The 11885-nt window shown below is 55.5% G+C and overlaps 1 protein-coding gene across 1 annotated transcript in view; it reads left to right on the forward strand.

The window, feature by feature from the left end:
* TXNRD3 (thioredoxin reductase 3) overlaps positions 1-9469 on the forward strand; it is a 34952-nt gene extending 25483 nt beyond the window's left edge. Inside the window, exons 13-17 of the mRNA XM_045163900.1 lie at positions 319-475; positions 1084-1191; positions 4949-5044; positions 8741-8875; positions 9028-9469. Of these exons, the coding sequence (XP_045019835.1) occupies positions 319-475; positions 1084-1191; positions 4949-5044; positions 8741-8875; positions 9028-9090 (559 nt within the window). The 3' untranslated portion in view covers positions 9091-9469. The remainder of the gene's footprint in view (positions 1-318; positions 476-1083; positions 1192-4948; positions 5045-8740; positions 8876-9027) is intronic.
* The last annotated feature ends 2416 nt before the right edge of the window (positions 9470-11885 follow it).

Here is an 11885-nt window from a genome sequence, read left to right on the forward strand (position 1 = left end):
CGACTTCACTTTCACTTTTCACTTTCATGCATTGGAGAAGGAAATGGCAACCCACTCCAGTGTTCTTGCCTGGAGAATCCCAGGGATGGGGAGCCTGGTGGGCTGCCGTCTATGGGGTCACACAGAGTCGGACATGACTGAAGCAACTTAGCAGCAGCAGCATGTTCAACTCTGGGGGAGGCCTGGCGCTGTCCTCAGCGCTCAGAAAGCAGGCAGTGGTTTGTCTGAGCCATGGGTCCAGGGACGCTTGGTGGAAGAGAGTCTGCTTCCAGCAGTGCAGAGTCAGTTGTAATATTTTTTCTTCCCCGAACACAATAGGACGGGCAAGATCCCCGTAAATGACGAGGAGCAGACCAGTGTGCCCTACGTCTACGCTGTCGGGGACGTCCTGGAGGGCAAGCCGCAGCTCACCCCGGTCGCCGTGCAGGCGGGCAAGCTGCTGGCGCGAAGGCTGTTCGGGGGCCGATCAGAGAAGGTGCGTTTCTCACTGCTGTCTCTGGGACAGCGTCTGAATCAGAGTCCCGACGGGAGGAACGTCAGTGTGTGCGCACCGTGTGCCCGTCGTGCTGGGAAGGCACCCCTGTGTCGTGTGCGTTCCCTACCACTTGCTGATGGTTCTGAGCAAAGGCTTTGAGCATCTTACATTCAGGGTGTTGTCCTGGGTGACGCGGGGGCACCCAGGTGGGGCCGTCTTTTCTTACAGGAGGGGTCGGGGAACGTGTCCTGGTTGGGTTGCTGCTCCAGCACCGGGGGCAGGGCCACGCGGCTCGGGATCTGATGGGCTCAGTGCGTGGCCGTCTCCCCTTGGCAGGCCGGCCTGTCGCCCTGCCCGATGTGGCGGAAGGGCTTCCTGCTCATCCTCACAGGGGCGGTCCCGTGCGTGGCTGGGGGGTCCCGGTCTCACTGAAGCAGCCAGAGTCAGGGCTCCCCTGTCTGCTCAGTGACTCAGTTCCCCGAACTGTGGTGGGTGGTGGTCACCTGCACTGGGCTGTGCTTGTTTGTCTTCTGTTTATAAATGTACATTGTGCGGATTTTCACTGTAAAAAACAGGACAAAACGAGACACGAGCTGTCTGTCTTGCAGTGTGACTACGTCAGCGTCCCTACCGTGGTGTTCACGCCCTTGGAGTACGGCTGCTGTGGGTGCTCAGAGGAGAAGGCTGGCGAGGTGTACCAGGCGGAGAACCTGAATGTAAGATGTGTGGTTGGTGCATTCTCAGACCTCGCCTCTAATCCATGGTTTCTCCTGTGGGCCACTTCTTATGCTGTAGTTTTGCAAGTTCCTGTAACGGCTGCATTGTCGGAAATTACATTCCTGCTTTGGGAAAGGTGGGAAGTAAATCGTGTAAGCCCTGTCTCTAGCAGAGCGTGATTGTCACACAGCTGGGAAGAAGGACGCAGACTGTGCACACAAGGGCTTTGAGTGCATGGGCATCGTCTGAGGGGGAGGCCCCTGGGGGAGCACGGAGTATCCCGGGAGCTGTGGGGAGGGGGGCTGGCCAGGGGCTGGGGGCCACAGCAGCTCCTCCTCTCCTGCTGGGGTTCACGTGTGTGTGTGTGTGCACGTGCACGTGTGTACATGTGTGTGCGCGCGTGTGTACATGTGTGTGCATGTGCGTGTGCACGTACGTGTGTACATGTGTGTGCGTGCACACACACTTGCAGGTCACGCTTCCGTTCCTGCAGAAAGAGGCGCGTGTGGCAGCCACATGCACATGGCCTCTCCCCACTGCAAGTTCAGTGCCAGTTCTGGTCTTTGGAGGAACTGACTGACCCTGTGTTTGTCTCAGTCGCACATCGTGGGGACGTTTGCTGGCCCGAGCTGGCTCTGTCCACCTTCCCCACGTGGCACGGCGGGGCCAGGCTCAGGAAGTGGCTCTGGTAGCCCCCCTCCCCATCTGCAGGCTCAGGAGGGCGGTTCCAGGGCTGTGGCGCTGCAGGGTTGCGGGCCATTCGGACGCCCCCAGAGCTGCTCTCTGCTCCCCTCCACCCTTGCCCGTCTGGTCACACTGCCTCACAGTGTGTTCTCGCTGTGATGTGGTGGGTGGTCCGAGTGGCTTTCTCCTGCCCTTCTCCCCACGTGGGAGGGGTGGGGGATGAAGGGGGTCAGAGGGTTAGGACCACCACGTTTTCAGGGGCTGTTGTTTAGGTGGTGCTTTCAGTGAGAAGTTTGCATTTCAGAGGACGCAATTTGATCAGTGTTTATAGTTAACTCGTGGGAATAGTGAACCAGCTGTGTGAGCGGTGAACTTTTACTCGGGTCTCTGACAAGTGACGGTAGCCATCGTGGATTTGACGCTTAGTTCCAAAGGCACGTGAGAGGAAGGAGGCTGCAGCCCAGATGAAGGGTGTGTCTGTAGGAAGAGCCCCTGTCTTGGGTCACCCTTGGGTCTCTCCTAAGGCCCCCTGCACATCAGCACACCCAGTCTAGACTTTCACTTTTGCATTTTGCAGGACTGAAAATTTGATCTATTGGTATTTTTGATATTCCTATTATAAAGAGACTTGAGGAAACCTCACATAAATCCACATATTGTATCTTTTCAAGTGAGGAAATTAAGGGGAAAAGGTGAGGGTAGGCACAGTAAGATGGGATAAGAAAATGGAATTCATTCACAAAACTCACACCATAAAGTCCTCCGGACTTTGATCTCTGATAAGAACTTGTATGTAGAATATGAAAGAACTCTTACAACAATAAAAACCAAACAACCTGGCTTTTAAAAGAGCAAAGGATATTTCCCCAAGAGCGTGCACGGGTGGCCAGCAGACACGTGCAAGGATTCTCGGCATCCGTGTTATCAGGGAGACGCAGCACAAGCTTAGTGAGAGGCCGTGGGCCAATTTATGGAAGTTCTCACCACTCCTGTGGGTTCTGTCTTCACTCTCCTGATGGTGCCCTTTGAAGCACAAAGACCTTTCCTTTTGGTGCAGTCTGGTGTGTCTTTTTTTTTTTCTGTCGTCACATGTACTTTTGATGTCACTTCTGACAAATCATTGTCTGACCCACAGTCGTGAAGATTGATGCCTGTGTTTTCCTCCTAGAGTGTTGCGGTTTTCAGCTCTGACATGTGGGCCTCTGATCCATTCTGAGAACTTTCTGTACATGTGTGAGGTCAGGGTCCAGCCTCATCCCCCCGCACGTGGGAGCCCATTTCTCCTTGAAGAGCTTCCTCCTAGTGAGGAAACACGGGCACTGATCTAGCTTACAGATTTCAGTGTAATTGGGAGGGCGGGTGGGAGGGCAGAGGCCAGGGAAGAGAGAGTGAAACCTCCTGAACAGGAGGGCAGGCCAGGAAGGAGAGCCCACCCAGGAGCAGGTGACCACAGCGAAAGTGTGCTGTTTAGAAGCGTGCAGGCTGATGACAAGCAAGAGGAAAGGCACTTGTGTCTGATTGAAAAGGGCACCAGGCAGCAGAGGCGGCCGGTCACAGAGCAGAGCTTTTAAATTTGCACGTCTTGTGCCTAAGTTGATTTAACAATTAAAACTCTTTAAAAAGGCAGTATTAGGGAGATTATTTTGGGGGGCAGGCTGTGCCACTGAGCTTGTTAGATCTTAGTTCCCCAACCAGGGATTGAACTTGCACCCCCACAAAAAGAAAGAGCGGAGTCCTAACGACTGGACCCCTCGGGAACTCTGAAGGGAGCGTCTGGACAAGGAGGGCACCGGGCGGAGGAGGGCGCTAGCCGTGTCGGATGGTAGTTTATCCTGCGGGCACAGGCACTAAAACTGTGCTGAGCGGCACGCGGGCGACAGAAAGACCAGCAGAACAGAAGCTGAAGCCCAGATTGACTCAGGTGCTTAGAATTAACATGTGATAAAGGCGGTGTTTTAAATTTATGGCAAAAGACGTTCATTAAGGGTGTTGGAGTAAGTGGACGGCATTTAGGAAAAATGTGAAGTTGGGTCCACACTTCACGCCCACTTTGAACCAGGAGGATCAAATACTTAAGCAGAATCTTCCACATACTGGGAGGAAAAGCACAGCTAACACGTTGGTGTGAGGAGCCGACTCATTGGAAAAGACCCGGATGTTGGGAAAGATTGAGGGCAAGAGAAGGGGACGACAGAGGATGAGATGGTTGGATGGCATCACTGACTCCACGGACGTGAGTTTGAGCAAGCTCCAGGAAATAGTGAAAGACAGGGGAGCCTGGCGTGCTGCAGTCCCTGGGGTCACAGAGTCAGACACAACTGAGCGACTGAACGACAACCATGTGCATGAGGAAGGGGGTGGAGGGGGTCCAGGGGAGGGTCCTGTGCGGGACTCGGGGTGTGTTGAAGCCGGGAGCTTTTGTTTCAGAAATCCTGTTTATAATCTCAAGAGTTGGCGCCATCTGTTTTCTTAACATTCGGGGTATATTTTAGGAATAATACCTTGGGGTGAAGAAGCATTTATCTCATGTTCCTTGTAGCCAGAGAGATTAAAAAGTTTGTAATAAAATGTGCTGCTGCTGCTACTGCTAAGTCACTTCAGTCGTGTCCGACTCTGTGCGACCCCATAGACGGCAGCCCACCAGGCTCCCCCGTCCCTGGGATTCTCCAGGCAAGAACACCGGAGTGGGTTGCCATTTCCTTCTCCAATGCATGAAAGTGAAAAGTGAAAGTGAAGTTGCTCAGTCGTGTCCGACTCTAGTGACCCCATGCACTGCAGCCCAGCAGGCTCCTCCGCCCATGGGATTTTCTAGGCAAAAGTACTGGAGTGGGGTGCCCTTGCCTTCTCCGAATAAAATGTGCAGAAGAGTTTATTTCCGTCAGACTCGGAAGCTGGGGTCATGCGTGTTTAAGTATCTGAGTACTGGTGGACAAACTGCCATCTCTGTGTGATCAGGGAGCCCTGTGGGGGCATCTCCACGTGATCATGGAGCCCTTCGGGGGCGTCTCCACGTGATCACGGAGCCCTGCGGGGGCACCTCCACGGACGCTGACCTCTGCCTGTCTCTTGCAGGTCTACCACACTCTGTTCTGGCCTCTCGAGTGGACAGTGGCCGGCAGAGACAACAACACTTGTTACGCGAAGATAATCTGCAATAAACTGGACAACGTAGGTCATGTGGTCGGAAGCGGGCATGCTTTGATTTTAAAATGTTGCTTTTAGTCTCGTATCTGGGTTTTCATAATCTCCTTAAATATAGCTCTCGGGCTAGGCAGAAATCCTTCAGACTGCCGCCCAGGTGCTGGGCTTGCAGGGGCTGGACATGTGTCTCCCTTTCTCCCTGGGATCGTGTCTCTCGGCGCTCTGACTGGCGGTGTGGAGCCTCAGGCTCTGCCATGATCTGTGCCATCAACGACACAGCGTAGGCGCATCCGTCTGCGTCTGGAGACACAGGCGTACCTTGAAGACATTGCGGGTTTAGTTCCAGACCTGGCAATAAGTCGAATGTCACGGTCGTGCGAGCCCCAGTATTGCTTGGTTTCCCTGTGTGTGTGAGGTCACATTTACACCAGACTACAGTCTTTATCAGTCACATTCTGTCTAAAAAATTCAACGTACAACCTTAATTTAAAAATACTTTATGCTTAAACGTTCTAACCATCAGCTGCGCCCTCAGCAGATTGTAACCCTCTAGCTGGTGGAGGCTCTGGCCTCAGTGCTGGGGCTGCTGACTGATCAGGGTGGAGGTGGCTGAAGGCTGGGGTGGCCGCAGCTGTTTCTCAAAACAAGATGACCGGGACGCTGGCCGCTCGGAAGGACCCGTCTTTGATGCGTGGTTTCCCTGGAGCAGGCAGTGGTGTTTGATAGTCTCCCCCACAGTGACACTGCCGATCTGCCGTCCTTCATCTGCCAAGTGTGAGCTGTGTCCCGAGTCCTGGTTGTCATCACGGCTGTGCTCACGGCCTCTTGCAGGAGTGGCTCCACCTCAGGAACCGCTGTCTGTGCTCGTCCATCGGGAGCAGCTCCTCCTGCGTTCGGTTCATCCTCAGGTGGCAGCGCAGCCCCGTCTTCAGGACCCACTTCTGACCCCCGTCCTCCTGCTGTTTCCGCCGCGTCTCCCTTCCTTCCTCCAGGAAGTCCTGGGCCCCTCGCTGTCATCCTCAGGGGCTAGAGTCAGGTTCTGCCAAACACCTCTCGGGTTTCTGTTCTGAGCTCGTCCCATGAGCTGCGATGCTCTTACGGCATCTGGGATGGGACTCCTCTCCAGAGGCCTTCGGTCCACTCTGCCTGGATCCGCCAGAGGACTCACTGTCTGTGGCAGCTGCAGCCTAGCAGAATGGATTTGTCCAATAATAAGACTTGGAAGTCCAGATTGCTTCTTGACTGCTGGACAACAGAGGGCTGTTGTGTTAGCTGATGTGAAAGCAACATGCACCACATTGTGCATCTCCATCGGAGCTCTGGGGGGGTCAGGGGCATGTCATTTGGAAAGGGCAGTCATATTTGGAAAGGAATCTTTTCTTCTGAGCAGTCGGTTTCAAAAGTAGGCTTATTTTAAGTAGGCTTAAAATATTCCGTAAACCATGTTATAAGCAGATGCCATCCAGGCTTTGTTGAGCGTAAACCAGAGTCGATTCAGCCTAATTCTTACAGGCCCTGGGGTTTGGGGAATGGTAGGTCAGCGCTGGGTTCCCGTGTGTCAGTGCCCAGCACGAAAGCGGCCTGTCCTCTGAGGCTGTGAAGCCAGACTCTGACTTCTCCTCTCTCACTGTGAAAGGACTGCATGCGCCCTCAGCCGCTTCAGTCCTGTCCGACTCTTTGTGACCCCATAGACTGCAGCCCGCCAGGCTCCTCTGTCCCTGGGACTCTCCAGGCCAGACTACTGGAGGGGGTTGCCGTGCCTGCCTCCAGGGCCTCTTCCCCACCCAGGGACGGAACCCAGGTCTCGCACGTCTCCAGCATTGGCAGGCAGGTTCTTTACCAGTAGCGCCACCCGGGAAGCCCACGAACGCCCCAGATGCATCTTTCCATCCACATTGAAAACCACTAGGTGTCGGAGCTTCTGGGGAGGTCAGGTCTTCTGGGTAAAGGGCTGCAGCCTCTGCGTCGGCGCTTGCTGCCGCCCCGGCTCCGCAGTGCCGTCTCTGTGAAACGGTTCCTTCCTGAGTCTCTGCGAGCCCGCTCCACCAGTTCCCACCACCCTGCAGCTTCCCCTCTCTGCTCCTTCATGGAACCGGAGGGGATCACAGCCCTGCTCTGGAGGCTTTGATCGGAGGGCATGGCGGCTGGTGTGGTCTTCTACCCGGACGCCAGAGCTGCCTCCACCCACGCCAGCAGGCAGGCCGATGCTCTCCCCCCGCTCCTCCGCTCACTGGAACAGCACTCTCTGTTTCCTTGGAGAGCTGTCCCTCCGTGTTCTCAGCCTGGCTGACTGTCCAGCTCAGGAGGCCCAGCTCTCGGCCTGTCCTGGCTCTCCACCTGCCCTCCCCATTTCCAGCTTCTGATGTCAAGGAGAGGCATGCGACTCTTCCTTCCATTTGAACGTTCAGAGACCATCATTGGCAGATTATTGGCCTAATTTAAGTGTGTTCCTGTCCCAGGGCAGAGGGAGGCCGAGGAGGGGGAGACAGGCTGGGGGCTGGAGCTAGTTGGTGGAGCCTTGAGCAAAGGTCCCCGTATCACATGGACCTGGTTCGCGGTACCCAGAACAGTTACAGGAGTAACATCGCAATCCCTGATCACGGGTACAATAATAAGGAAGAAGTTTGAAATAGTGTGAGAGTTACCAGAGTGTGGCACAGAACCACCAGGTGACCGATTGCTGCTGGAAAGACGTTGCCAGGAGACATGCTCAACACAGGGTTGACACAGACCTTCAGTCTGCAAGGAACACAGTTGTGTGTGACACAGCGAGGTCTGCCTGTGGATGGGCCGCGTCACAGGCAGTCAGGAGATGTCTCCACGCCGTGAAAGCCTGGTTAGAATCACTCAGATTCTAATGGAGGCGCTCACAGCGGCGGGTGCAGGGCCCCCTGTGGAGCACGAGGGAAGGCTGAGAGCGCCTCACCCCTCCGTGGGGACAGCACGGCCCCTCGAGACTGGTGAAGAGTGTGCCAGGCTGTGCCAGGATGGGGCGCCTCCCTTCTTAGAGTCTGAGATTCTTTCTGGGGAGGTCAGACATGACGTTGCCAATGATGTGACCTCGTGCAACCCTCCGAGGGTCCCTCCCGTGGGGCCCAGCAATTCCGGGCATCGCCCACGGCCCCCAGGGAGTCCAGTTACTGTGGGGTGTTCTTCCACAGGCCCGCTGTGGGGGCCGGGAGTGTGGAGGCACAGGCCTTCCCCTGGTGCACTGTTGACCCTGAAGCTCTAGATGTGGGGAGAGAGCTGAGAGCTGTGGATGGGGAGGCTGAGTGCTGGGGCCCGGGGTGCCCGGGATGAATCGACTGCCTCGGTGTGTGGTGTGGGGGCAAGGGGGGAGGGCCCCCACTCCTCCGTGTCTGTGCCCTGGGCCGGAAGTGGGGCCCTGCTCGGAGGGCACGCGCCCCAGCGTGGCCGTTAGCCCCGACTCGTCGGACTGTCATTCAGTGCTCTCTCGGGGTAACTGGAAGTGTCCACCACGCTGGGAACCCCTCTGGGCAGCGGGTGCACACTCGTCCTGATGGGTCGGGGCTCACGGTACCTCAGGGCGTGTGCCCAGGGCTCTCCCCACAGAGTCTCAAGGGCGCGGGTTCCTGGTGGTGCTCTGGGCTCAGGGCGGCATTAGAGCCGCTTTTCTGGGGGAGACGCTGTAAGTTTCAGCCGTGAACTTGGGGTGATGAGGCTCCTACTCGGGGTGTTAACCTACTGGCTTCCTTTCGGAAGGATCGGGTGATAGGATTTCACGTCCTTGGACCGAACGCCGGGGAGATCACTCAGGGGTTTGCCGCCGCCATGAAGTGCGGGCTCACGAAGCAGCTGCTGGATGACACCATCGGGATCCACCCCACGTGTGGAGAGGTGCGCCCGCTGGGGTCCGGGGATGCGGAGGGGCCCGCTGTCCTCAGCCGTGTGCTCTCGAGGGCGGCATCAGCGTCGCATTAGGGACGCGTCCTCCTAAAACTGGCGTCTGCACAGCTGCGTGTGAATCGCTGTCTCTCCTCCCTGGGCAGGTGTTCACCACCTTGGAGATCACCAAGGCATCGGGACTGGACATCACGCAGAAGGGCTGCTGAGGCTAGGCCCCGCCGCCCCGTCCTGTCCCGCCCCGTGGCGGTGAGACGGCACGTGCGGCTCAGGGAGCCCGCGCTGCCTGGGGACAGGAGGCGGGACGGCGCAGGGCCCACTGCCCGGCTGGGCTGACGGGAGGGCAGACTCGCTGCCTCCTTGACGTCTTCGCTCAGAGCCTCCAGGTGAGCCAAGACTGACCTCTGCCCGCCAGCTCCTCCGCGAGGCCTCTCTCGACCGACTCGTCCAGGTCAGCACTCCTGCTTGCTGCGGTTTGAGCCCCTCCCTGTTGCTTCCAGGAAACAGTCTCTGTTATGAAACTGACTCCAGGGGGCGTGTTCAGCCTGTTGATCTTCAGAGTAATATTAAAAGGTTCTCAGTACTGTATTATGTGAAATCTAATTTAAAGTTATTTAAAACGGTTCTGCTCACAGTCTGTTCACTCACAGGCTGGTTCAGCAGATGACCAGGTGATGTCAGGGCCTGCCCTTGGGCTGTGCAGGCCTGTCGGCATCTAAAAGGCCTGGAGGCGGGCAGCCTTCCCTGGGGAGGAGCCTGTTTCCTCCCAACCAGACCCCCCAGCCCCACGTCCAGGGTTCCAGACGGCGGTGCGGGCCTGGGCTGTCCTCCTCCCACTGGCCCACTGGTCCATTGGTCAGAACTTCTTTTTTAAAGAAACTTTAGGCCAGTAAGCAGGTCGGGGTCACAGTCTGTGGACGGGGTGTTTGCTGCCCTCCTGGAGGCGGCAGAGGAGGCTGCAGAGGGGCGGGGTGCCCAGCTTACCAGTCCCAGGGTCCAGCAACTGCGGAGACACGAGCAGGCGAAGTGGGGGAGCGGTTGCCATGGAGGCAGCCTGGTGGCCCGCAGGAGACGCTGTTGGTTCCTGCATGTGGGCTGCCGGCAGGCGGACAGGGTGTAACACCAGCAGAGCATCTTCTCTTACTTGTTGGAGCGTTTTCATGACGGCTGTTTCAGCACCTTGGCCAGCTAGTACTGCTGTCTGCGTTGTCTCGGCCTTGGCATCTAGTCACCGTCTCTTCTTCAGGTAGATTTTCTCCTAGGATTGCACCCTGTAACCAGCTGAGATCTGTGTCTGGAATGCAAGAATGGCTCAACACGCAGAATCCAATCGGCGCAGTATACCTCATCGGCAGAATGAAGGGAAAAGAGTCACATGATATCAGTTGATGCTGAAAGAGCATTTGACTAAATTCAACACACTGTCCTGATTAAAAAGTACTCAGCGAACTAGGAATAGAAGTTTTGTTACCTCTGTGTAACAAAAGCCGTACGTGAAAGCCCACAGTGATCAGCTCACAAGGCAAGGCCGCCCCCTTTTGCACTTCTGCTCACCAGAGTCCTTATTAAAAGTTCTATGCAGAGCAATTAGGCAAGAAAAAGAAGAAGAATCGTCTCCACTCACAGATGATGGGTTGTAGATGTAGAAAATACAGAAGACGCCTCACGCCCAGACACAGAAGCTGCTGGACCTGGTGAATGAGCTCAGCAGGTTGCAGGATGCGAAATCAACTCCAGGAAGTCCGGTGAAAGCCTGTACACCAACCGTGATCCATATCGAAATGAAGAAAACGATTCCACTTAGAGTAGCCCCCAGAAGAAGAAAATTCATAGGAACTAAATTAACCAAGGAGATGGAACAGTTGTACAATGAAAACTACAAACTGTTGAGAAAAGGAAGACAAATAAGTGGAAGATCAGCCTGTGTTTGTGGATCAGGAAACTTAATGCTGTTAGAATGTCAGTTGTGCCTGAAGCAATCACACATTCAGGTTCTGTCAAAAACTCAGCAGTGACTTTTGCAGAAATGAAAGAACCCGTCCTGAAGTTCCCATAGAACCTGAAGGGGATTCTGAACATTCAGAACAACCTTGAAAAAGCACAGAGATCACACACTTTCTGTTTCAGGGTTTACTGCAGATCCTCAGCTGTGAGAACAGCGTGGTCCCAGCTCAGAGTGGGGCGTGCGGAGAACAGGGAAGTCAGGCCTCACGTGTCAGGTTGGGGGGACCGTGGAAGCAGCGCTGAGACCCTTTCATAGCAAAGCGTCCTCTTTCTCCCGCTGGCGCTTGGAAACCACGCCAAAGGGCAGCGTCAGATCTCTGCTAACATCGTATACAGACGTCCGCTGAAAGTGGGCCAGGGACCTAAACGCAAAAGCCACAGAGCTCACAAGCAAGCCCAGGGCCAAGCTCCATGACACTGAGTTTGGCAGTGACTCTTCTATGCGGCCAAAGGTACAGGAGACGAGGTAAATGGACAGACTGGACCTCAGGGGTTAAAACTTTGTGCAGTCAAGGGCACCAGGACACTGTACAGAGCAAAAGTTAAAGCCCAGAAGGAGAGGGGAGATGTCCAGACCACACGTCTGAGAGGAGATACGCTCCAGAATGCAATATCTGGAATATACTGAGAAACTTCCAAACCCAGTGACATAGAAACAAACACGCAGGTTGAAAACGGGCAAAGGACTTCAGCAGACGTTTATCCACAGAAGATGCACAAACGGCCAGCACATCATGGAGGAACGGAGATCAGAGCTCACTGAGCTGCCACCCTCGACCATCAGGCTGGTTGCTCAGCTGCTAAGTCACGTCTCTTTGTGACCCCCTGGACTGCAGCACACCAGGCTTCCTGGCCTTCACTGTCTCCCAAAGTTTCCTGACATTCATGTCCATCGAGTCGGTGATGCCATCCAGCCATCTCATCCTCTGTTGCCCTCTTCTCCTCCTGCCTCCAATCTTTCCCAGCATCAGGGTCTTTTCCAGTGAGTCAGTTCTTCGCA

This window comes from Bubalus bubalis, chromosome 21 (assembly GCF_019923935.1).
Source record: "Bubalus bubalis isolate 160015118507 breed Murrah chromosome 21, NDDB_SH_1, whole genome shotgun sequence".
NCBI classification, from domain to species: domain Eukaryota; kingdom Metazoa; phylum Chordata; class Mammalia; order Artiodactyla; family Bovidae; genus Bubalus; species Bubalus bubalis.